This window comes from Zalophus californianus, chromosome 15 (genome assembly GCF_009762305.2).
Source record: "Zalophus californianus isolate mZalCal1 chromosome 15, mZalCal1.pri.v2, whole genome shotgun sequence".
In the NCBI taxonomy this organism is placed as follows: domain Eukaryota; kingdom Metazoa; phylum Chordata; class Mammalia; order Carnivora; family Otariidae; genus Zalophus; species Zalophus californianus.
Window position 1 is genome coordinate 28,696,888 of NC_045609.1, and position 27,649 is coordinate 28,724,536.

The window sequence follows — 27,649 nt, forward strand, 5'->3', positions numbered from 1 at the left end:
AGACATGAGAAAAAATAAATCTATTGTGTTTTTATATACTGGTGATGAACATATAGCAATTGAAATTTAAAGTACAATATCATTTACAATACCTAAAAAATGGCATGACTAGGTATAAATCTAATAAAACATGTACAGGACTTGTAGGCTGAAAATTGCAAAGTGCTGATGAAAGAAAACAAATATTTAAATAAACAAAGAGGCATACTGTGTTCATGGATTAGAAGACTCAGTATACTAAAGATGTCAATTCTCCCAAGTTGAATATAGGTTTAACGTAATTCTTTTTTTTAAAGATTTTATTTAAATTCTAATTAGTTAACATGTACTGTAATGTTAGTTTCAGGTATACAATATAGTGATTCAACACTTCCATATAACACCTGGTGCTCATCACAGGTGCACTCCTTAATCCCATCACCTATTTAACCCATCCCCCAACCCACCTCACTTCTGGTAACCACCAATTTGTTCTCTATATTTAAGAGACTGTTTCTTGTTTTGCCTCTCTCTCTCTTTTTTCCCATTGTTCATTTATTTTGTTTCTTAAATTCCACGTATGAGTGAAATCATATGGTATTGTCTATCTCTGGCTTATTTTGCTTAGCAAATATTACTCTCTAGCACTATCCATGTTGTTGTAAATGGCAAGATTTCATTATTTTTTATGGCTGAGTAATATTCCATTATATATATACCACATCTTCCTTATCCATTCATCAGTCCATGGATATTTGAGCTGTTTCCATAATTGGCTATTGTAGATAATGCTCCTATAAACATCAGGGTGCATGTATCCCTTTGAATTAGTATTTTTGTATTTTGGGGAAAATACCTAGTAGTGCAATTGCTGGATTGTAGGGTAGTTCTATTTTTAACTTTTAGAGGAAACTCCATAGTGTTTTCCACAGTGGCTACACCAATTTTCATTCCCATCAATAGTGCAAGAGGGTTCTTTCTCCACATCCTGATCACCAACACCTGTTGTTTCTTCTGTTGTTAGTTTTAGCCACTTTGACATGCATCACTGATCAATAGGGAAATACAAATCAAAATTACAGGTTTAACGTAATTTTTATCAAAATCTTAGCAAAATCTTTTGTAGCTATACATACCATTATTCTAAAATTTACATGCCAACCAAAGGAACCAGGAAAACTAAAACAACTTTGAAATAGGAGAATACAGTAGGAGGAACAACTAAATGCAATTTCAAGATTTAATATAGAACTATATTAATCTATACGTGCAGTACTGACCAAAAGATAGACAAATAGTTCAGTACCATAGAAATGACAAAGATGCAAAAGTAATTTAATGGAGGAAGGATATCCATTTCAACAAATAGTGCTAAAGCAACTGGATATCAATGGGCAAAAAAAATGAATCTTGAGAAAAGTCTCATATCTCATAAAAATTAACTCAAAATGGATCATAAATGTAAAATATAAATCCAAAACATAAAACCTTTAAAGAATATCTTTGGGACCTAGAACTTGTCAAACAGTTCTTAGGCACAAAAACACAGTGCATGAAAGAAAAAAATGATAAAGTTTTCCTATCTAGAATATATAAAGAACTCTCAATAACTAACAGTAAAATACAAACAAACCAATTACCAGATTGGCAAACAACATGAAGAACCATTTCACTGAAGAGGATATACAGGTAGCAAATAAGCACATGAAAAGATCTTTAACATCACTAGACATGAGGGTAATGCAAATTAAGATCACAATGAGCAATTACTACACACCTATTAGAACAGCTAAATTAAAAAAAAAAATAGTGAGAATACCAAATGCTGGCTGGGATGTGTAGTAATCATACCCTTTACTGGTGGGAATGTAAAATAATACAGCCACTCTGGAAAACAGTTGGGCAGTTTCTTAAAAACTAAACATTTATTTACCATATGATCCAGTAATCACACCTCTGGACATTTATCTCAGAAAAATGAAAACTTATGTCTATAAAATCCTGTACACAACTGTTCATAGAAGTTTTATTTGTAATAGATCTAAATTAGAAAAAACAAAATTGTCCTGCAACAGGTATATGGTTAAAAACACATGGTGCATCCATACCATGAGATAATACTCAGCAATAAAAAAGAGTAAACTATTAATACACAACTTGGATTTCGAGGGCATCATACTGAGTGAAAAAAGCCAGTCTCAAAAGATCACATACTGTTTGATCCCATTTATAAAATATTTTAGAATATTTTTAAATAAATATTTTTAAAAATATTTAGATTAGAATTTTCCAGGGATTATGGATGATGAGGGGCAGGCAGGAAGAAGTTGGGAGGGGTAAATGTGAATATAAAGTGACAGCAAGAAGTAGATATTCATACTGATGAAATATTTCTGTATCTTTCTTGTGGTGCTGGTGGTTTCTGAATCTATACATGTGATAGAATTATACACATAAGTTATAACAGTATGTCAACTTCCTGGTTTTTATATCATACTACAGTCACATAAGATACAACCAATGTGGAGACTGGGAAATAGGTACACAAAATCTCTCTGTACTACCTTTGCAACTTTCTTTGAATATATAATTATTTCCAAATAAAATCTTTTTTTTTAATTTTAGTTTCTAGTCTTTGAGAGGCATTCCTGGAACACTATAATAACCTAAAAATGAGAAAATATGGGAAGGCTTCCTGGTACAGTATGAACAGCTAAATATAAAATAAAAGTTATCATCAAATAGGTTCAGTTAGTTCTACTTTACAAGCTTTTAGGTTTTATATAAAGGTCAAACCGAATAAAAAGGAGCAGTCAATACTTGTAAAGGAGTTGTAAAATTAGGAAGAGCTGCTTTTACAAAGAACAATATAATATATCACAAAAAACGATGATCATATCTCTACTATGCACCAAAGAAAAGAATTATTTTTCTCTCCCCAGCTGTAGGCCAACTGCCATACTTATGATACTGCCAATTTTGTGGGTGTGTTGCATATTCCTTTTTCTGAGCCCCTGCTACTATGCTTAAAATTGCCAAGGAGGAAAAGAAACTTAGTAACCATAAGAAGCTGAGTAAACATTTGCCTGTAACTATTCTGCAGCATAGATTACATAATCACTTAGTATTCAATGATTCCGATTCAATACCACTAAAGAGAGCAGGTGATCATCATCCACATTTTGAGAATATCATTTGTGGATTACCTGGAAAAGTTTCAAAGTCACTTCTTAAATGCAGTTACAGATCTCATTTTGGCATAGGTGCACCACCCAGACACAAATAGGCCTTGTTAAAATGGAATTCTGCACAAGGGCCACTTCCCTAGCTTTTTGTTTTGTTTTAACATTGGGCAAAAGAGTCTTTTTTTTTAATATTTTATTTATTTATTTATTTATTTATTTGAGAAAGAGAGAGTGAAAGAAAGAGCACGAGAGCAGGGTGAGGGGCAGAGGGAGAAGCAGATTCCCCGCTGAGCAGGAAGCCTGATGTGGGACTCGATCCCAATGACCTGCGCTGAAGACAGACGCTTAACTGACTGAGCCACCCAGGTGCCCTGGGCACAAGAATCTTAACACTTAATAGTTAGATAAGGTTTACCCACTTCAGATCTCTGTTTCACTTTTAACACAGGACTTAAAGACTATGAAAGATTTGTGAAGATTAATTAAATCTATACTTCATAATAGGATCTATTAACATATTTCCATATATACATCTACTTAGTTATTATCAATTTTATCTTCCTCCTCAAAAAGCTTTTGTTAATAACCCTTGACCACTATCACTAAGGGAACTAACTCTGTCCTCTGTACCTTCTAGGTAGTAACATTTGGTGTTAGTATAGTTCTGATTCTTTATGCTCTTCCGCAAGTAAACCCTTTCCCAATTAGATTCTATAGTATTCTGATTATCTATTGCTGTATAAAAAGCCATCCCAAAACTTAGTGGTTAAAAGCAACAACTTTTTATTCTTTCTCATGGTTCTGAAATATGACTGAACTGAGCTAGGATTTCACACATTAGATCTCTATGCAGCCAAAGTCAAGGTTGGGCCTTAGTTGCAGCCATTTGGGGTTGGCCATCCAAGATAGCACATTCACAGGGCTGGTAGCTGATGGTGACTTTTGGATGAAAACTCAGGTGAGGCTGTCAGCCAGGGTGCCTACCTGGTTTTGGACTCTCTGTGTGGGTTGGGCTTCCTACAATATAGCAACTGTGTTCTGAGATGGTGTCCCAAGATTGATCATTCTAAGAGATTTAGGTGAAATCTGAAAGGATTTGTTAGCCTTAGAAGTCCCAGAATGTGGCTTCTGTCACATTTAAGTGATCAAACAGTCATTTGGGGGCGCCTGGGTGGCTCAGTCAGTTAAGTGACTGCCTTCACCTCAGGTCATGATCCCAGGGTCCTGGGATCGAGCCCAGCATCAGGCTCCCCCTCAGTGGGGAGCCTGCTTCTCCCTCTCCCTCTGCAGCTCCCCCTGCTTGTGCTCTCTTGCTCTCTCTCTCTCTGTCACATAAATAAATAAATCTTAAAAAAAAAAAAAAGAAAGAAAAAAACAAGTCATTAAGACAAGCCCACAGGGAGCCTGGGTGGCTCAGTTGGTTAAGCAACTGCTTTCGGCCCAGGTCGTGATCCTGGAGTCCCGGCATCGAGTCCCGCATCAGGCTCCCTGCTCGGCGGGGAGTCTGCTTCTCCCTCTGACCCTCTTCCCTCTCGTGCTCTCTATCTCTCATTCTCTCTCTCTCAAATAAATAAATAAAATCTTTAAAAAAAAAAAGACAAGCCCACATTCAAGAAGGGTATTAAACTCAACCTAATGATGGAGGAAAGGGAGTCATACCAAAAAAGAATATGTAAAATGGAGATATTATTGTGACCATTTTGGAAAATGTAATTTACCACATATGGAAAGTTTTGTTTTTTTTCCAATATACTAGTATAAAATCAGTAGCCTATTTTTACTGGGTAACACCAGAAATGACAGTATGATGTTATAGCTCTTGTTCTCCCTAAGGATTCTATCTCTTTTTTCTTTTGTTACCTTTTCTAACAGCATTATTATTAAAGTGGTAGAAACATGGAGATGATCAGGCATCAAAAACTCTATGGTGGAGAATGCATTTCTGCATAGAGCTGTGGTGTCCAGTATAGTAGCTACTAACCACATGTGCTACTCAACACTTGATATGTGGCTAGTCCAGATGTACTATAGATGCAAAATGCACACCAGATATCAAGACCATAGTACTAAAAATACTGTACACTACCTCACTAATAATGTTTATGACTAAATTTTGAAATATTTTGCATATATGTAATTAAATAACATTTATTATTTTACCTGTTCATTTTATTGCATGTGGATATTAGAAAATTTTAAATTACATGTGGCTCACATATTATTCTAGTTTGCACTGGCTCAGAAAATAAACTAAATCATATTTTCCATTGTGTAGCACCACAACAGTTCATGGTGTTTATACCATTAAATGGTTTTCGGGCATTTTAATTACTTCATGCTAAATCTTAGGTGAGATACCTAAGTACATTCAAAATCAATTATTTGGTATTTCTTATAAAACTGATTGCTTTTCCTGAGATTTAAATACACATTTCAGAATTAATATATCTACATTTTTACTACATAATTGCAGCAATTCATTTCACATAAGATTTCAAATTTGCTCACACAGTTTCTGTACAAAAGTAAACTACATGACCCCTGATTAAGATCATGTATTAATTTTCTATTGTGGTTGTAACAAATTAACACAAACTTCATGGCTTAAACAATACCAATTTATTACCTTACAGTTCTATAGGTCAGAAGTGGGACACTGGGCTAAAACCACAGTGTCAGCTGGGCGGTTTCTTTTCTTTTTTTTACAATTTTATTTATTTATTCATCAGAGAGAGAGAGAGCACAAGCAGGGGGAGTGGCAGGCAGGGGGAGAAGCGGGCTCCTTTGCGGGGCTTGATCCCAGGACCCTGGGATCATGACTTGAACCAAAGGCAGCCACTTAACCAACTGAGCCACCCGGGTACCCCTGGGCTGTTTCTTTTGGGAGGCTCAGGGGGAGAATCTGTTCACTTGCCCATTTGGGTTGTTGAAAGATTCAGTTCCTTGTGCTTATAGGACTGAGATCCCTGTTTTCTTTCTGGATGTCATCTAAGGGCCATTCCCAGCTACAGAGGCCACCCACATATGTTGGTTCATGGCCCCCTTCCTCCATCTTTAAAGCAGCAATGGTGAGTTGACTCTCTCATTCTTTGAATCTCTCCTCCTTTTTCCATCTTATCGCTCTTTGATCCAGCCAGGAAGGTTCTCTGCTTTCAAGGACTCATGTAATTAGATTGGGCCCACCCATTTAATCTAGGAAAAATCTCTCCATCTCAAGAGCCCTGTCTTTAATCACATCTGCAAAGTCCCTTGTACAATGTGAGGTAATATATTCATAGGTTTCAGGGATTAGAGTGTGAACATCAAGGGTACGGGGGGTGGAGGCATTATTCTTTCTACTTCAGATAAGAATAAAAAAAGATTTTTTAAGATTTTAAGTAATCTCTAACCCAATGTGGGGTTTGAACTTAGAACACAAGATCAAGAGTCACATGCTCTACTAACTGAGCCAGCCAGGCACCCCAGGAACAAACTTTTTATAGAGAGATAAAACTTCTTATAGATATATCCTTGTCATATGTAAATAAAAGTATTTTCAAATGAGGTACAGGGTCATCAGACTGAATCATACAATCCAAATCCAATAGGGTACTAGAAATTTACATCAAGTTTATATAAATGTCAAACTGAAACAGTTAAATGCTGCCTTAGCACATTAAAGCAAACAATTTATCAGATTGATAAAGTATTGTCAATCAACAACCTTGGTTGAGTTTTGTTGGATACAAAGTGTGATAGTTTCCTCTAAGGAAAACACTTAGTCAAATCTAGTTTCAATTTATCTTTCAGAAGAAAACAAGTGAGTAAATTCATGTCAAGAATTCAATAAGCTATTTTGTTGTGGTTACAAGACTTAAAAACATATATGAAAATTTATGATGCAAAAAAGGAACCAAAATATGATGGGACAATCTGTAATTTGTAGATCGCTAATAGTCTTCTCCAATTAATTATTAAGTATAGCAAATAGTCAAGCAAATCAACTACATAAGTTGCTTATCCATGTCTGCCCCTGCTAAACCTACTTCAGCACAGAAATAAAGCTACAGGTTGGCCTTTGATCCTAAACTTATATCACAAAGGTAAGATAACTTTTTTTTTTCAGAGCCTAACTACAAATTCATTCAAAAATATGTTTCAATGATAAAAGATTCTACTAATAATTCCATTGTGGCAGGGGAGAGATTCCCCCATACCAACAAGCAGTTCTCAGAACATCAGCTGGATGGTCCAGAGTTCAACTCAATTCTGATACCATCTATCCAGAAATAGCATCAGATTCCATAGGTTCAGAGTTTAGTACTATAGGGCACCAGGGTGACACAGTCAGTTGAACATCTGACTCTTGGTTTTGGCTCAGGTTATGATCTTGGGGTCATGAGATGGAGCCCCACATTGGGCTCTGAGCTCAACACAGAGTCTGCTTGAGATTCTCTCTCCCTCTGCCCCTCCTGCTCATGCTCTCTCTCTCTCTCTAAAATAAATAAATAAATCTTTTAAAAAAAGAGTCCAGTACTACAAATTTGTCACCACCACCAACCCCCACCCCAACACTTCAGATGCCAATTCCAAGTCTGGGTTCCTCCTTGTACTTCTGATCAACGGCTATAAACCAGAGGTTACTATGACCCCCTTCTCAGGTTCAATACATTTGTTAGAGCAACTCAAAGAACTCAAAGAAGCATTTTACTTACTAGATTACCAGTGTATATACAGCTCAAAAACAGCCAAATGGAAGAGATGCACAGGACAAGATATGTGGGAAAGGGGCACAAGACATGCCCTTCGAGTGTGCCACTATTCCTGAATCTCCATGTGTTCACCAATCTGAAAGGTCTGAACCCCATCCTTTGGTTTTTATGGAGTCTTCATTAAATAGGCATGATTGATTAAATCATTGGCCCCTGGTGATTGAATTCAACCTCCAGCCCTTCCCCTCTCCCCAGGAGGTCAGGGAGTGATACTGACAGTTGTAATCCTCTGATCACAGGGTTGGTTTTCCTGGCAACCAACCCTCATCCTTAGATCCAAAGCCATCTCATTAATATAACAGAAGATCTTTATCACTCTCATCACTTATAAAATTCCAAGGATTTTTGGAGCTCTATGCCAGAAAAGGGGACAAATACCAAATATATACTTCTTATTATGAAACACAATATCACAAATGGAAACTGATTTATAAAGGTAAAATAGCTAAGGTGATATTATGAGTGACTCATAATTGGTTAGCACTGAAGAAAGGCTTTAATTGAAATTTGGCTTGTTTTGAAAGCAAAGAAATTTTAAGTTTATCAAATATTTGAAAGAAATCTATTTGTAAATACTTAGTCTCATATGTCAGCTTTCCTTCTTCCCATACATTTCATCCAAATCAAACTGCTTATGTTTCCCACACCAAACACACAACGTTGATTCTTGCTTTTGTGCCTTTGCACAGGCTGTTACCCCTTTCTGGAATTCCCAACTGTCTATGTTTCAAAAGCAAGTGTAAGAGATTTCTCCTCCATGAAGGCTTCCCTGATGAACTACAGAGGAGTTTACTACTCCCTACTTGGTGCTATTATTGTATTTAGTACTGACTACTATTACAGTTTTTATTGTGTTCTATTTTGCTTACTTATTTGTTTGATTCCCCTTGACAACTAAGACTGTTATTTTAAGACTCAGAAATCACCAGTTCTTAGCAAAATATATCTAGAAGAATTACATGACTAGAAACTGCAACACTAATAGAAATTTAACTCAAACTTTATGTTTTAGCTATTTTTTATGGCTAATACAGAATCTGTCAATAAAATATGTTAAATTCCTCTTAAAATCCTTGATATGTATTATCCTATCTGTAATACATATATAGTCACACAATTTCTAGGTGACCATACATCTTAGGTCTGCTTGGGACAGTTCTGACTTATGACTTTTGTAGATCAGGGAATGTCTGTTAATTATTACAGACCACCTTGATCTCTCAGAAGTATTCCAAACTGGAAAATAAATTATATGGTTAATAATAACTATTAATTTCCTGAACGTTACCAACAGCAAAATAAAACTATGGAAGGCCAAATATACTGACCAGAGTTGCTAATACAAGATAATATTCCATTGTTCAAGGCCTACCAAAAAAACCCTACCATATTACTTTTTTCATTTAACAGTTATAATGAATTCTATGGTGCTTCACTCTCCTTTACAGGAAATATCAACTACAGATGACCCACAGGTCTGTCCCTCCCTAAGAACTGCCTTCAGCTGCAGGGAGCCCCTTGTCCAAGGTGACACTGCTTCTGTGAGTGACCCACAAGTATTAACTAACCTGTGCAGGGATACAAAGATTCATCTCAGTTTGGGCTTCCCACAGGATGGCTGGGATATCTACAGTAAGTCACCTTCTCCCTCTGCCCAATCCTGACTTCTTCACTTCCTTATTATGTGTATGTCCCAAAAGAATAACTCCAAAAACCCTTCTTCATGTTAACTTTTATCTCAGAATCACATTTAGGGTATCTGATCTAAGACAACAATCTTTCTCTTCATTCAAATATCATCTCCTAGCTAGGAACCATGCCCAGCTCAAAACCCTTATTTTTTGTCCAACACTGAACTAACACTCCATGCCAAGACTCTTGCTTCCTACTTTATTATTGTCATTTCTATCATTTAACCTGTTTCTATTTTTATGTAATGAAAACCTTTGAGTTAAGTCCAATGTTTAAAAACAAAATAGCAGGAACATCCAAAAACTACTGAGCAGTGCTTGAACACTGCGGGGTAAAGAAACACATTTCTTGGGAAAGGATCAGTTGAAACCTAAAGTGAGCAGCTAACCTTCCCCACAAATATTAGAAATCATGTGCTCAACATCACTCATCATCAGGGAAATACAAATCAAAACCACAATGAGATACCACTTTACACTTGTCAGAATGGCTAAAATTAACAACTCAGGAAATAATAGATGTTGGCGAGGATGCGGAGAAAGGGGAACCCTCCTACACTGTTGGGGGGAATGCAAACTGGTGCAGCCACTGTGAAAAACACTATGGAGGTTCCTCAAAAAATTAAAAGTAGAACTACCCTATGATCTAGCAATCAAGGTAGTAGCTATTTACCCCAAAATATAAAAATACTAATTCAAATGGATACATTCACCCTAACGTTTTGAACAGCATTATCTACATAGCCAAGATATGGAAGCAGCACAGATGTCCATCAACTGATGAATGAATAAAGATTTGATATATAATATATATATATATACTATATAGTATGTATAGTATTTATAGCATATAATATGTGTAATGGAATATTAGCAATGAATGAAATCTTGCCATTTGCAACAACACGGATGGTGCTAGAGAGTAATATGCTAAGCAAGATAAGTCACAGTCAGAGAAAGACAAATACCATATGATTTCACTCATATGTGGAATTTAAGAAACAAACAAATGATCAAAGGGAAAAAAAGAGAGAGAAAGCAAACCAAGAAACAGACTCTTAACTATAGAGAAACTGATACTTACCAGAAGTCAGGTGGGTTGGGGGATGGGTTAAATAGGTGATGGGATTAAGGAGTGCACTTGTGATCAGCACCAGGTATTATATGGAAGTGTTGAATCACTACATTATACACCTAAAAATAGCATTACACTGTATGTTAACTGGAATTTATTTTTTTTTAAGATTTTATTTATTTATTTGACAGAGAGAGAGATAGCGAGAGCAGGAACACAAGCAGGGGGAGTGGGAGAGGGAGAAGCAGGCTCCCTGCAGAGCAGGGAGCCCGATGCGGGACTCGATCCCAGGACCCTGGGATCATGACCTGAGCCGAAGGCAGACGCTTAACAACTGAGCCACCCAGGCGCCCTGGAATTTAAATTAAAAAAAAGAAACGCTAAAATAAGAAAAGTAGGCAGCCATTATTATTTTTTAAAAAAAGGGAAACTAACCAGATAAAGAGAGAACACAGGAGAACACAGGAAGAGAATGAGGTAGTTTGTGTAAAATGAATTATAATTAATATATATAATATATATAATAATCAAACCATTAAAAAAAGCAATGGAGAATATCTTAAAGTGACAAGACTTATATTCCATGCAAAGAGCAATACACAGTTGAAAGTTTTCAAAGGTTATACCCTCTGTCAGAGAGGTTGTTTGTCTTCATCTTTTGCCTAACAAAGATATCCATGATTTTTCTTTTTTTTTTAATTTAAATTCAAGTTAGTTAACATATAGTATAGTAGCAATTCTCTGGAGTAGAATTCGGTGATGCATCACTTACATATAACCCCCAGTTCACATCCTAACATGTGCCCTCCTTAATGCCCATCACCTATTTAGCCCATCCCCCCACCCACCTATCCTCCAGCAACCCGCAGTTTACTCTCTCTAGGTAAGAGTCTCTTATGGTTTGCCTCCCTCTCTGTTCTTATCTTATTTTTCCTTTCCTTCCCCGATGTTCATCTCTTTTGTTTCTTAAATTCCACATATGAATGAAATCATGTGGTATTTGTCTTTCTCTGACTGACTTATTTCACTTAGCATAATACATTCCACGTTGTTGCAAATGGCAAGACTTCATTCTTTTTAATCACTGAATAATATTCCATTGTATATATATACCACATCTTCTTTATCCATTAATTATTCAATGGATATTTGGGATCTTTCCATACTTTGGTTATTGTTGATAGCTCTGCTACAAATATTGGGGTGCATGTACCCCTTCTAATCAGTATTCTCATATCCTTTGGTTAAATACCTAATAGTGCAATTGCAGGGTCACAGGTCTATTTTTAACATCTGTTTATTCTGGGTTGTAGATTTTAGCCATTCTGACAATGTGAGGTGATATCTCTTTGTACTTTTGATTTGTATTTCTCTGATGATCAGTGATGTTGAGCATCTTTTCATGTGCCTATTGGCCATGTGTATGTCTTCTTTGGAGAAATGTCTATTCATGTCTTCTGCCCATTTTTAATTATATTGTCCATTTTTTAGATGTTAAGTTTTATAAGTTCTATATATTTTGGATACTAACCCTTTATCAGATATGTCATTTGCATTCTGTAGGTTGCCTTTTAGTTCTATTGACTATTTCCTTCATTCTCACAGCAGCTTATTTTAATGTAGTCCCAACTATTTTTTATTTTGTTTCCTTTGCCTCCAGAGATATACCTAGAAAGATTTTGCTATGGCCAATGTGAAAGAAACCACTGCCTGTGTTCTCTTCTATGATTTTTATTGTTTCAGGACTCACATTTAGGTCTTTGATCCATTTTGAATTTATTTTTCTATGTGGTATAAGAAAGTGGTCCAATTTCATTCTTTTTAATGTTGCTGCCAGTCAGTTTTCACAACACCATTTGTTGAAGACAGTCTTTTTCCCATTGGATATTTCTTCCTGCTTTGTCAAAAATTAATTTACCATATAGTTGTGGGTCTATTTCTGGGTTGTCCATTCTGTTCCATTGATCTGTGTCTATTTTTATACCTCTACTATAATGTCCGGATCACTACAGCTTTGTGATACAACTTTAAGACTGCAATTGTGATGCTTCCAGCTTTGCTTTTCTTTTTCGAGGTTGCTTTGGCTATTGGGGGTCTTTTGTGGTTCTATGCAAATTTTAGGATTGTTTGTTATAGCTCTGTGAAAAATGTTCGTGGTATTTTTATAGGGATTGCACTAAATGTATAGATTGCTTTGGGTAGTTTAGGCATTTTAACAATATTTGCTCTTCCTATCCATGAGCATGGAATGTCTTTCCATTTCTTTGTGTCATCTTTAATTTCTGTCATCTGTGTTCTATAGTTTTCAGAGTATAGGTCTTTTACCTCTTTGGTTAGTTTTATGCCTAAGTATCTTGTTGTTTTGGGTGCAATTTTAAATGGAATTGATTCCTTAATTTCTCTTTCTGCTGCTTCATTATCAGTGTATGGAAATGCAACAGATTTCTGTACACTGATTTTTATCCTGTGATTTAACTGAATTCATTTATCAATTCTAGCAGTTTTAGGGTAGAGACTTTCAGGTTTTCTATATATAGTATCATGTCATCCGCAAACAGAAAGTTTTACTTCTTCCTTACTGACTTGGATGCCTTTTATTTTTTTCTTGTTGTTATCTGATTGCTGTGGTTAGAACTCCCCAATACTATGTTCAATAAAAGTGGTGGGAGTAGATAGCCCTATCTCGTTCCTGACCTTATGAGAAAATCTGTCAGTTTTTCCCCATTAATGATGATGTTAGCTGTGGGTTTTTCATATATGACCTTTATTATGTTGAGGTATGTTGTCTCTAAACCTACTTTGTTGAGGATTTTTATCATGAATATATGTTGTACATTGTTGAATGCTTTTTCTGCATCTATTGAAACTATCATATGGTTCTTGGCCTTTATTTTACTAATGTGATGTATCATGTTGGTTGATTATTGAATACTGAACCATCTTTGCAACCCAGGAATAAATCCCACTTGATCATGGTGAATGATTTTTTTAATTTTGTTGGATTCAGTTTGCTCGTATTTTACTGAGAATTTTTGTGTCTATGTTCATCAGATGTATTAGCCTACGGTTCTCTTTTTTAGTGTTGTCTTTATCTGATTTTGGTATCAGGGTAATGCTGGCCTCATAGAATGAATTTGGAAGTTTTCCTTCCTTTTCTATGTTTTGGAATAGTATGTGCAGAATAGGTATTAACTCTTCTTTAAATATTTGGTAGAATTCCCCCATGAAGCCATCTGGTCTGACCTTTTGCTTGTTGGGAGTTTTTTGATTACTGATTCAATTTCTCTGCTGGTTATCAGTTTGTTCAACTTTTCTATTTCTTCCTATTTCAGTTTTGATAATTGATATGTTTCTAGGAATTTATCCATTTCTGCCAGGTTGTCCAATTTGTTAGCATACCGTTTTTCATAATATTCTCTTATAATTGTTTGCATTTTTATGCTGTTGGTTCTTATTTCTCCTCTGTCATTTGTGATTCTATTTATTTAGGTCCTTTCTCTTCCTGGCTAGAGGTTTATCAATTTTATTGATTTTTCAAAGAACCCATTCCTGGTTTCATTAATCTGTTCTATTGTGGTTTTTTGTTTTTGTTTTTGTTTCTATATCATATTTCTGTTCTAATCTTTATTATTTCCTTCTTTCTACTGGCTTTAGGCTTCACTTGTTCTTTTTCCAGTTCCTCTAGGTTTAAGGTTAGTTGGTTTATTTGAGATTTTTCTTGTTTCTTGAGTTAGGACTTACTCTATATACTTCCCTCTTAAGACTGCTTTTGGTGCGTCCCAAAGGTCTTGGACCATTGTGTTTTCATTTTCATTTGTTTCCATGTATTTTTTAATTTCTTCTTTGATTTCCTGATTGACCAATTCATTGTTTAGTAGCATGTTGTTTAACTTCCATGTATTTGTGGTCTTTCCATATTTTTTCTTACGGTTGATTTCTAATGTGGTCAGAAAAGGTGCATGGTATGACTTCAATAATTTTGTATTTGCTGAAGCACATTTTCTGACATAATATATGATCTATTCTGGAGAATGACCCATGTGCACTTGAAAAGAATCTGTATTCTGGTGTTTTAGGATGGAATGTTCTGAATATATCTGTTAAGTCCATCTAGTCCAATGTGTCATTACAAAGCCATTATTTTCTTGATTTTCTGTTGAAATGATCTGTCCCTTGATATATGTGGGGTGTTAAAGCCCCCTATTATTATTGTGTTATTATCAATTAGTTCCTTTATGTTTGTTATTAAATTTTTACATATTTGGGTGCCCCCATGTTGGGTGCATAACATTTATAATTATTATAGCTTCTTGTTGGATTGTACACTTTATTATTATATAGTACCCTTCTTTATCTTGTTACAGTCTTTGTTTTAAAGTCTATTTTGTCCAATATAAGTATTGCTGCCCTGGCTTTCTTTTGACATCCATTTGCATGAGAAATGTTTCTCCATCCCCTCACTTTCAATCTGCAGGTGTCTTTAGGTCTAAAATGAGTCTCTTGTATACAGCATATAAATGGGTCTTTTTTATCCATTCTTAAATCGTATGTGTTTTGATAGGAGCATTTAGTCCATTTACATTAAAAGTAATCATTGATAGATATGTATTTATTGCCATTTTATTAATTGTTTTGTTGTTTCTGGAGATTTTCTCTATCCTTCTTGTCTTTTTTGTTTTCATTTTTTGCTAATTTTCTTTAGTGATATATGTGGATTTCTTTTTCTTTATTCTTTGCATGTTTATTAGTTTTTTGTTTTGTTTTGTTTTTTTTTTTGGCAGTAAGTGAGAGAGAGAAAGCACGAGCAGGGGGAGGGGCAGAGGGGAAGCAGACTCCCTGCTGAGCAAGGAGCCCAACACAGGGCTCGATCCCAGGACCCCGACACCATGACCTGAGCTGAAGACAGCCATTTAACTGACTGAGCTATCCAGGTGCCCCAGTGGTTTTTGATATATGATTACCACTAGGCTTGTATGTGCTTCTTCTGTAAATAGCAGTCTATATTAAGTTGATGGTCATTCAAGTTTGAACAAATTCTTTTCTCCTCTCCTCCCCATGTTTTAGGTTTATGTTATCATGTTATATCCTTTTCTGTGTGAGTTCCTTGACTGATATTTACAGAAAATTTTTATTGCTTTTGTGTTTCCTGCTTTATACTGTTATTTTTGGTCTCTCCACTCAAAGGGTCCGATTTAATATTTCTTGCAGGGCTAATTTAGTAGTCATGAACGCTTTAGTTTTGTTTAGGAAACTCTTTATCTCTACTTCTATCCTGAATGATAGCTTTGCTGGATAGAGTATTCTTGGCTGCAGATTTTTCCCATGCAGCACTTCAAATATATCATGCTGTTCTCTTCTGGCTTGCCAAGTTTCTGTTGAAAAATCTCCAGCTACTCTTATGGGTTTTCCCTTGTAAGTTAATGACTTCTTTTGTTTTTCTGCTTTAAGATTTTTTCTTTATCAGTATATTTGCAAATTTAATTACAATACATCTTGGGGTTGGCCTGATTTTTTTTTTTTTTAAATGATGGAAGTCCTCTGTGCCTCCTGGATCTGGATGTCTGTTTCCTTCCCCAGATTAGGAAAGTTTTCAGCTATTATCTCATCAAATGAATTTTTTGCCCCCTTTCTCGTTCTTCTGGGACCTCTAATGAGAATGTTATTCTGTTTGATGGAGTCATTGAGTTCCCTAAGTCTATTCTTGTGTTACACAATTCTTCTTTCTCTCTTTTGTTCAGCTTCACTACTTTTCATTACTTTGTCTTCAGGGTCATTAATTCATTTCTCTTCTTCTTCCAGCCTGCTGTTCATTGCATCAAGTGTGTTTCTAATCTTGTTTATTGCACTTTTCATTTCTGATTGATTCTTTTATAACTCTTTTATATCTGTGTTAAGGATCTCGCTGATTCTTTTATAACTCTTTTATATCTGTGTTAAGGATCTTGCTGATTGATGTCTTCTATTCTTTTCTCAAGCCCAGTGAGTATCCCTATGATTGTTGCTTTAAGTTCTCCATCAGGCATGTTATTTATATTTGTTTCACTTAGAACTCTAGCCATGGCCTTATCTTGTTCTTTCATTTGGGATAAATTCCTCCATCTTCACATTTTATCTAAGTCTCTGCCTTCTTCTTTGTGTTAGAAAAGCCAGTTATGTGAAAGAATGGATGGATGGAAGGAAGGAAGGAAGGAAGGAAGGAAGGAAGGAAGGAAGGAAGGAAGGAAAAGAGGGAGAGAGAGAAAAGAAAAGAAAGAAAGCAAAGAAAAAGAAAAGAAAAGAAAAGAAGATTTGGAAGCTGCCTTTAGATTTTTAGAATTTTAATTCTAAGTTGTCTCCAGTATTCAAAAACTCATTGCATATAGATCATCCTAACTGCTTTATCTTATCATTATGACAAATAAGGCTGAAATCATTTCTAAAATTGATTTCAGAAAAGAGGTAGAGGACTTTTAATGAAGAAAAACCCCTTAACATCTCTTTGTTGGCCTTAGTGAATCTTTATAATTCCCCAGGAGAGGGAATACATTAAACCCAGGATTTACAAATGAAATAGGGCTCTGAATAACAAAAGACAGTCCATTTGATTATTTACTCACTCAACAAGTATGTAATGAGAACCAATAATGCACTTTCACATAAGACACCAAAAGAAGAAAATATTGGGCAAGTAGAGGTCTGGAAATGCAAATTGCTCCCTGCATACAGCCAGACCTGACTCATTCACTAAACTCTCTAATAACCTCTAGAGTAAAGTACCAATCGGAGTGTTAAGTTTACTAAGGATTCTACATCACGTAAAGATTTTGTCCAGCAACACATCCAAACTTAACAATATCAACATGATTTCAACCCACTCCTGAAGAAATATCCATGTCTACTTATTCTTAGAACTAAAGTATGATGGCCGCCCACCTCCAACTTTGTTTTCACCAATTACAGAAAGACCATTATTTAAAAAAAAAAAAAAATGATTTCCCTCTAAAACCCTTCCTTCTTTAGAGAGCCTCCTTGCTCTGCCCCAACCACATGAAGAATTCCTTATTTACCTGGTACATCAGAGAAGATGGACTAGGTCTAACCAATCCTGGAGGTATAAGAAAAACAGCAGAAATACCTTAGAAAAATATACTTCTAAGTTTTAAAAAAACAAATGTTAAACTTTTCTGATTCTGAATATTCTCTGGAGTATATTTTTTAATTAGTAAAAGTCTTGTTTTGGAATATATCTGGATGGGCATTCAAATGAAGAGACTATGATGAGAAAATTATGTTTCTGAATATTCACACTGATTTTTAGAAAAGACCTATACTTTGCAAAATAAGACCTTTTATAAAGGCAATCTATCATATAAATCGAGTAGATGCTTGGAACTCATTTCATTTAATGTCAGAGAAGCTGTTTCTCCATTATATGACGTATACAATATGCAATAATTTCCTTTTATTTTTTCATTCAAAAATACAAGCTAGCTTTTTCTAATGCCAAGTATTGTGCCTGGGGCTTCAGATAAAATAGTAAATAAAACAGACAGACAATAGATCTGCCTGCATAAAGCCTAAAGTAAGTAAGGGATACTAACTACTATAATAGATTCAAAATGCAAGGAGTATTGACAATTCCACAGAGGAGACTAAGAAAGACTGGTATTAATGTATGTCATAGGGCTCCCAGAGATGCTCACACCCTAATTCCCAGAACTTTACATGACAAAAGGAACTTTGTGGATGTAAATAAGGCTAAGAGCCATGAGATGGCAGGACTATCCTGGATAATTTGGGTGGGCCCTAACTAATCATATGAGTCCTAAAAAGTAGAAAACATTTCCTGGCTGGGGTCGGAGAAAGAGATGTGGGGACAGAAAGAGTCAGAGAAGTCTGACATTGCTGGCTGTGAAGATGGAGAAAGAGGCTGTGAACCAAGGAATGTGGATGGCCTCTAGAAGCTGGAAAAGGCAAAGAAATGGATTTCTCCCTACAGACTCCAGAAAAGAATACAGCATTGCTAACACTTCCTTTTTTATCCCAGTGAGACTTGTGTCAGACTTTTGACCTATGGATGTAAAATAATTATTACTATCTATATATGGAAAATATTGGGACAAATATATATAATCATTAAAGTGGTAAGTGGTTTTCTGTTTTATCATAAGTTATGGATCCATCTGGTTTCATTTCCTACTAATTTCTTACTAATGTCACAAGACATTGAACTTACTAAACATAGAATTTCAGTCAAAAAAATGATCAAGACTTACTGATCTGTTTAAGAAAGTAAAGTCATCTAGGGCGCTTGGGTGGCTCAGTTGGTTAAGCGACAGCCTTCGGCTCAGGTCATGATCCTGGAGTCCCAGGATCGAGTCCCACATTGGGCTCCCCGCTCATCAGGGAGTCTGCTTCTCCCTCTGACCCTCTCACGCTCTCTGTCTCTCATTCTTTCTCAAACAAATAAATTCTTAAAAAAAAAAAAGAAGAAGAAAGTAAAATCATCTAGACTTGAACTGGTCATATGGACTGAGCCTGAGAAAACATAAACTGCATTCATTTCCCAATGTTGAACTTCTCTGTACTCAACAGGCTTACAAAATTTGAAGCCTTGAAGTCACATTCACATAAAACATCCACAGATTATAATGAGTGTTAATCTTGCCTTAAGTTTTCACAGTTATCTTTATTATGTCTCGATAATCATCAAGCATTTATTCTATCACCAGCCCAATTACAAAAGCTCCTAACTAATCTGAAAAGCAAACCAGGCCCACCAAATGAGACAAAGCATTCCTTAAACAGGAAGTTGAAGTCTGAAGTACAACAGCTATCCTAAAATCTTTGAGCAAATTCTGAGAAAGGTTGAGTTCAGCTAATACCAGGAAAGTACATTCCCTTTCATTAAAGCTGATGAAAGGTATAAAGAAGCATCATTTGTGATATAAATCCGGAATAAAAATAAACCTGGGAATATGTTCTGAAAATATTCCCACAGTTTTTCCAGATTGGTTCCTGCTGTTTAATTCCAATATTCATTGTCTAGGTCAAGATACTAGTATTAAAGCCTAAAATACTGCACTTTTATATGAAAAAGAGCTATTACATTGTTTTTGTAGTGCTTTACCATAATATTACAAATTCATACTTTTTTATTATTAATGGGTTATACTTACAATAGAATGTTAACATAATGTGCATATAAATGTATTTTTAATCATGTGGACCACCACTGCATAAATTTAGCTCCTCCTGCTCTGACATCTACACCAACATTAGGGCAGATCACCAGACATTACCCACACACAATAATTATTTCATTCCCTTAAAAAAAAAGAAAAATGCCTTCCTCAACAAGTGTTTAATATTATATCCTAAGAGAAAGGAATATATAAATATACTAAGATCACTCAAAGAACAGCTTTCTCACCTTTGTTCTTCTTCCTTTTCTATGTTTCTATTCTTATCATTAATCGTCCCCATATTTTTTTCCATGGTAATCATTTAATATAATAAATAAATACAAATCAATTGCTTTAGGCACACTGTCATTTTAATTTAAAAAATGAGAAGAAGGAAGCACTAAATTCAATTTACCTGTATCCAAATAATAACTACTGAGCCCCCGCTACCTGAAAGTCTCTGTTTTAAGGGCAAGGGAGATAATCCTCATTCTCTTAGAGCTCCTGTCCAGCGGAGATGCAGAGAAGTAAACACAGGAATTACAACAGGGATAAGAACTAAAAATGGGGAAGTGCCATAACCAAGAGGTATTTCAGGGGTATTTACTCTCCTTTGCCAGAAGAGAAGAGGAAACATGGGGGAAGGAGGAAGGAAGAAGAAAACAGCCTCTATCAAGTATGAAGAGCAGTGCAATCTAATCAACTAAATAACTGAAAAACATTTAAATTCCTAATTGAGTCTACCCTTAAAAAAATATGTGTTAAGATAATTATCTGGACATGATTTTAAAAAGCTACTTACCTCTGATCTTAATTATTTGCATATTATAAATGAAAAAATTTCTTTCCACTTGATTCTTCTAACACAGAACTTACCTTGTTTTAAAGCCAACATATCTAACAGAAGGATATTAGTAATATAAGTTTTGTGTACTTAACAAATGGACCTTGAAACTGAGTATCAGAGTAAATCTTTGTTAAAAAAAAGAGCAGTAAAACATAGAAAAATACATATGTATTTTCAGTGCCTCACATAGCATATTTTATACCTGCAGTGGTTATTTAAACACCTCTATTCTCTGTATGACAAAATTACTTTTCAGTAATAATCATTATTTTCCAATTTGTTAACTTTAAAGCAATTGACAAATCTTAAAGGGAAAACAAATTTCAAAGTTAGTACTCAAATTCAATAAAATATTTCACGAATGAAAAAAAAAAGATTTCACATATGAACTTCACATGCATAAATCTGCATTTACGTAACACAAATATTACCCATGGAAATTCATACTGTTTCATTGTCATAACTTTTAAATTTAAATAAAAATTCCATGTGACCACATAAAATAACAGAATTGAAGTGACTCTATTTCTAGTTCTTTGTCTTTGTGTCATCATTATTTTGAATCCGCTATTTAAATGCATAAGGAATATAATGGTTATTAAAGTATAATCATAAAATGTGCAATTTGAATCATATGTACATATTATTAAACATCAATTATAACCACAGTAATTGTTTAGAACTTAGAAAAACAAAAGAATTTTGAGAAAAACATTTTATCACTTAACATCTAGAACTGCTAAACATGGTGATAGTAAAAAGCAGGCCAACTTTCAGTTGGTTTTATTATTGTTTATAAATATCTAGATATAGTGCACCTTCTTAATGATTGCACCCAGGGCAGAATGTTCCCATCACTTCACCTTTGGTATGAATACTTTTTAACCCAAAGTTGAAGAGAGCCATAAAACCACTTATGTGATATGTATTTATGATACACAGGACCAGCTTCAGGGGCATATGATGGCACATAGGGTCCCATCCTCAGAAAGAATCCTCATGGTTTGCATTTAATACTCTGCTATCACAGTCTTGAAATTTTTAACAATTTTATCTCTGAATTTGAGTATATTAGTGAAGTCTGATGGAGCAGAAGCATATGTCCCAGACTCACATTTAGTTCTGCCTTCCGGGTACAGGTCCTTAGCCACCTGTTCCCCCACCCGACAATTGCTGCCCCCCTCCACTTCTGGTGACGGCCTTTGGCACAAGGCAAAATGGGTCACAGTCACGGGGAAGAGCCACAGATACCTGTGAGGGTCTGCATGTTCCCACAAGTATCCCTATGTACTAGGGAACCTAACATTAAACAGCAAATAAAAATCACCTTTCTCAGTCATTCAAGGCTGTGAAAAAGGAAAAAGAGTTATTTCCTCTGCTTTTGAACAAGAATACTTGCATTTTCATTTTGCATCAAGCTCCACAATCACATGGCCATAACTGACTATGTATGTGGGTGACTGTGCATGTGTATCTGTTTGCTTTTGCATCTAAAGGAATAAAACAACTTTATCTATATCTGATAAAGTGAATTTATCTATAATTTTATAATTTATAAATTAAACTTATCTGTAATTGTATTTTTATCTATAAATGTGAGAATAATAATTTTAATAGTTTACAGATCATGGGAGAAGGAAACCCAATACAATATTATCTTTTGAGTTTCTTATAATTGATGAATTCCCTTAAAAAATCTTTAACTAAGAATATATTATATGCTCTCTGGGTTCATGCGTGCCTTATATAATTTTCTATTTCTTATGCTTTCTCATAATTTTCCATAAAAATACTGGAAATTAAAAAAAGAATATATCGTATGCTAAAAATGGAACTATTCTAGCTTCAGAAGCAGGACATGATGTTATAACATGTTCTTCTTATTAACAAAATCTGCTTTGCAACTTTGATTTCTTGACAGGCAAGAGATTTTTGGTCAGGAGCCAAAGTCATCAAATATTAAGAGTATGGAGATACATCATATGTGCAGAAGGAGCCTTAAAACTCATTAACTAATTTTAGCACATTTCAATTATTCACATAAATTATTTATACAGAACAATCTTAAATCTTCAACTTCACACCCAAAAAGTCATATGCTTTGTAACTAATAAATTTCAAAATATATCTTCATAATTCTTTAATTATTTCATTTGTAAGGCAGATGAGCAAAATATTTTATAAATATGTATTATTATATATTAATTATATATATCTAAATCCTTCATTTTGTTTAGCTCTATTATTTAGGAGCCTTTATGATCAATAAATGCTTGACAATGTCTTCAAGGCAATGTCTTCTTTCTTCTTCATTTTAAAAATAGCAATAAGATTTGATGTAAGAACTGGCATAGATACTCCATAGATGGATATAAATATATACATATGAAATGAATATATCATATATAAAGACATATGAAATGAAACCAAAAGCACCTTGAAACAAATATTTTTGCATGTGTCTAAATTTAGACAGCATTTCTAATATTCCTAAGAGATAGTTTAAAACTGCAAAAAAATTTATGACATTATGTCATGTGCAAAAAGTTTAGGAGCTAATGTTGAAAACTACATGAGTTCCTTACACCTTCAAAAATAACCCCTGATCCCTTCAACATTGACTTTATCTAATACTGTCTAAATTTTGTTATTCACCAATGTAATCCCGAACAGTCTGCCCTTTTCTTCATCTTCCTTTTATCCTTTAAATTGATGTCCAAGTCCAGTTTCTTTTCTCCAATCTTGACTCCCTTCTTCAACTAATATTTAGATACTGCCTCAAAAAAAAACAATTATATATTGTTGGCTCCCATCCCTAGAAATTCCTATATCAATGCTGTATTCTGTGAGTAGAACCTACTCAGAAAGCCAAATATGTAAGATCATGTACTCATTTGTAATTTATCACATTTGTACACAGAAAAAACATCAGCATATACCCAGTGCATGAGGTTGGTGGAAAACAAGTTACCTACATTGTTCATGTACTCTGAAAGCAGGTCCTGGAGAGCCTGGCGAATGGCATTGCATTCTGCAATAATCCGTTCCCGATGGAAATCTCTAGTGCACGAAGAGTCAGCCAATAGCGCAGCCCCACTGATAATGGCTTCAAGACGTTTCTCTAATGATGGTCTAATTTCTTCCTCAGTCACAGTGAGTGGATCCAAGACAATTAAATTCTAAAGGAAGAATACATTTCAATAATTACAACTCCATTACATTCTACTTTTAAGAAAAATATTATTTCGTTTTCACATTTAGAATTCAGATGTGACAATAAAGAGAATTTCATTTCCATGCATTACTCTATGTAATAAGTATTATTCAAATGAGAGATAAAAATTGTGCAATTATGAGCATCAAGTCTAGTGTCAAACAAACCAGTATCCAAATCTTGCCTTTCCTACTCACAGATAGTGTGAGCTCAATCAAGTGTCTTATACACTCTGAACCTCACCTTCCTGATCTGTAAAATTGGAATATTAAAATGTTGTTTGTCTCATAAAACTTTGTAAGAATTATGTGAATGCTTAATACAGTGCATGGCACATATCAACTATTATTTACAATAGTCACCTTAATATGGAACTTCATTGTTTATATAATATTTTCACACATATCATCTCATCCTGATAACACTAAAAAGAGTTGGGCAGTAAAGATATTAACTACACATTTCAACTGGTGATGAGTCAAGCTGAGGCTCTCTTGCCCAAGGTCACTGGGCAAATAAACAGTGATTTCAGATGAGTATCCAGGTTGTATAAAATCTAATTCAGTATTATTTTAATTATGCCTCACTGTAAATCATACACTCTAAATTCAACACTAATATATCAAAGAGAATTCTGAACTTAATTATTTATTGCAAAAGTAAAAGTCTATCTTCCATTTGATCTATTATAACTTCTAGCTATTTCCAATTATTGGAACCTGACATGGTATTTTTAATGTTTATATCATGCATAAGTCTTCAGGCAACAGAATTCAAGATAATCTGTAGCCTATGATGAAAAGATGGAGGTTATGTGACTCTAAGGGTTCTTTTATTAAAATATATCAAAAGAGGAAGCCTTTCCAAGATTTAAGCATAATGTGGTAATTGGAAAAAGAATTAGTATCAAATAAAAGCTCTCTGAAGAACCCTTAGAATAAAATGAAATCACATAATGATTTTCAAAATGTTTGTGCATATGTGAGCAAAACATACAAACACAAACACACAAACACACACAATGATCAGAGTGTCTAACCTTATATGTATGTAAACAAACATACACAGAGGTGTACGTATATTGTGTGTATGTGTGTATCTTACATTGCTCATTGTCCAATTACATTATGATAAATCCTTGGGGATCAAAAGTACCATAAAATTTTTAAAACTACAATTCTAAGCCAAGCTAGGAAGAGAAAATGATTACAGAAAGAAAAAACATTTCAAAACAATTAGAGAAAAAGAAAAATTAGTACCGTGTTATGTACACATATAATATAAAATACAACTAGAAACGGATCTTTCATAAAATTGGTTAAATATCTTAAAATTTTTCAGAAGAATTCTTCCTTTCAGTAGGGAGGGTGGAGGAAGATGGCGGAGGAGTAGGAGACCTGGATTTCGTCTGGTCTCAGGAATTCAGTTGGATAGGGATCGAACCATTCTGAACACCTACGAACTCAACAGGAGAGCAAAGAAAAGAATAGCAACAACTCTCTGAACAGAAAAGGAACCACTGTCTGTAAGGTAGGATGTGCAGAAAAGTGAATCTGAGGCAATATTCGAGAGGATAGATGGCAGGGGAGGGGGCCTCTGTCTGCGCGTCTGGCAAGTGATAGAGCAGCAGAGCACAAAATCGGAACTTTTAGAAGTCAGCTCCACTGAGGGACATCAATCCAGTGGCTAAGCAGGGGGTGGAACCCTCGCAGGACAGTGTGGTCTCAGGACCATCGGGGTCACAAAAAGAACGGGGGTGCCTGAGTGCGGCAGAGCTCCCAGGTACCAGAGTGGAGAAGCTGGCTAAAGAGACGGAACTGAGGCGCAGGCTCTCAGCTTGGAGTTGCCATAAACCGCGATCCACGGCACAGTCGGGCCACTGCTCCTCCAGCAGGGACCCAACAAGTGGCAGATCCAGGGAGACTCCCCTTCCTCCCTTGGGAGGAGCAGCGCGGGAGCGCACCGTGGGAGCGCGCAGCGGGGATCTGCTGCATATGGAGACTCCACACCGAGTCGGGTGCCAGAGATAGAAACGTTCGGTCACAGGCCGGGTGAGCATGGAGTGCGGCCAGAGACTGGGGAGACGGGAGGGACTGACTGCTTTTCATTTGGGGGCACACTGAGGAGTGGGTCCCCAAGTTCTCGGCCCCTCCGGGGCAGAGATTGGGAAGCTGACATTTTCACTCTCGTCCTCCAAAGCTGTACCGAAAGCTTACAGGGATAAAACCTCCCAAGAGCAAACCCGAGCAGATAACTTAGCCCAGACCGCAAGGGCGGGGCAAGTCCGCCTCTGGCAAAGACATTTGGGAACCGCCGGCAACAGGCCCCTCCCCCAGAAGATCAGCAAGAACAGCCAGCCAAGACCAAGTTTACCAATCAATGAGAATGACAGAATGCCAGCGCGAGGGGAATACTGCACATAGAATAAATGGCTTTTTTACCATGATCCTTTACTCTTTCAAAGTTAATTTTTTTAACTTTTTTTTTTATTTTTCTTTTTCCCTTTTTCAACCAACATCTTATCAATCCCTTTTTTCAAAAACATTCTTATTTTTCATTTTTAGAGTCATATTCTATCCCTTCATACTAGTTACCCTTATTTTTGGCATATATATATATAAGTTGTTCTCTCTTTAAAATTTTGAGATACAGTTTCCTCTAATAGATCGAAATACACCCTAAATCTCTAGTATAAAGCTTTGTTCTAGTATCCTGCCTGATCACATTCTCTCCCTTTTCTTCTTTCTTATTTTTTTTAAATATTCTTTTCTTTTTTCAAACAACTTCTTATCTTAATCAATTCCTTTTGTAAAACTTTTAAAATTTTCATCTTTACATTCATATTCCCACCTTTCATCATTTCAACCCTTATTTTTGTACATATATAAGTTTTCTTTCTTTAAAATTTGGGAAGGCACTTCTTCTAAAAGACCAAAATACACCCAAAATGCAATGTGTGGCACTAATCTATGCACCAGCCTGATTATATTTGATCATATACTGTTTTTTGTTTTGTTCTGTTTATCTTTGTTTTTATCTTTTTCTTTTTCTTTTTTTTTTGTTTCCTTTTTTCTTTCTTACCCTTTCTTTTCCCCTGGTTTCAGGTCTTTTTTGATTTGTTTAGAGTATATTTTCTGAGGACATTGTAACCCTGTAAGCATTTTGTTCTCTCATTCATCTATTCTCCACTGGACAAAATGACAAGATGGAAAAAATCACCTCACCAAAAAGAACAAGAGGTACTACCGACTGCAAGGGACCTATTCAATACAGATATTAGTATGATATTGGACCTAGAGTTCTGAATCATAATTTTAAAGATACTAGCTGGGCTTGAAAAAAGCATGTAAGTTATTAGAGAAACCTTTCTGGAGAAATAAAAGAACTAAAATCTAACCAAGGGGAAATCAAAAAGTCTACTAATGAGGTGCAATAAAAAATGGGGGCACTAACTTGTAAGATAAATGAGGCAGAAGAGAGAATCAGTGATATAGAACACCAAATGAGGGAACAAAAAGAAGCTGAGGAAAAGAGAGATAAACAACTACTGGATCACGAGGGCAGAATTCGAGAGATAAGCAATACCGTAAGATAAAACAACATTAGAATAATTGGGATCCCAGAAGAAAAAAGAGAGAGGGGGGCAGAAGGTATATTGGAGCAAATTAGAGCAGAGAACTTCCCTAACTTGGGGAAGGAAACAGGCATCAAAATCCAAGAGGCACAGAGAACCCCTCTCAAAA

The 27,649-nt window shown here is 35.3% G+C and overlaps 1 protein-coding gene across 3 annotated transcripts in view; it reads right to left on the reverse strand.

Moving 5' to 3' along the window:
* The window catches only part of CTNNA3 (catenin alpha 3), a 1,953,765-nt gene that overhangs the window by 1,332,459 nt on the left and 593,657 nt on the right, over positions 1 to 27,649 (reverse strand). For all 3 annotated transcript variants that reach the window (XM_027595012.1, XM_027595021.1, XM_027595027.1), the window contains one exon: positions 23,668 to 23,871. In XM_027595012.1, coding sequence (XP_027450813.1) covers positions 23,668 to 23,871 — 204 coding nt within the window. The remainder of the gene's footprint in view (positions 1 to 23,667; positions 23,872 to 27,649) is intronic.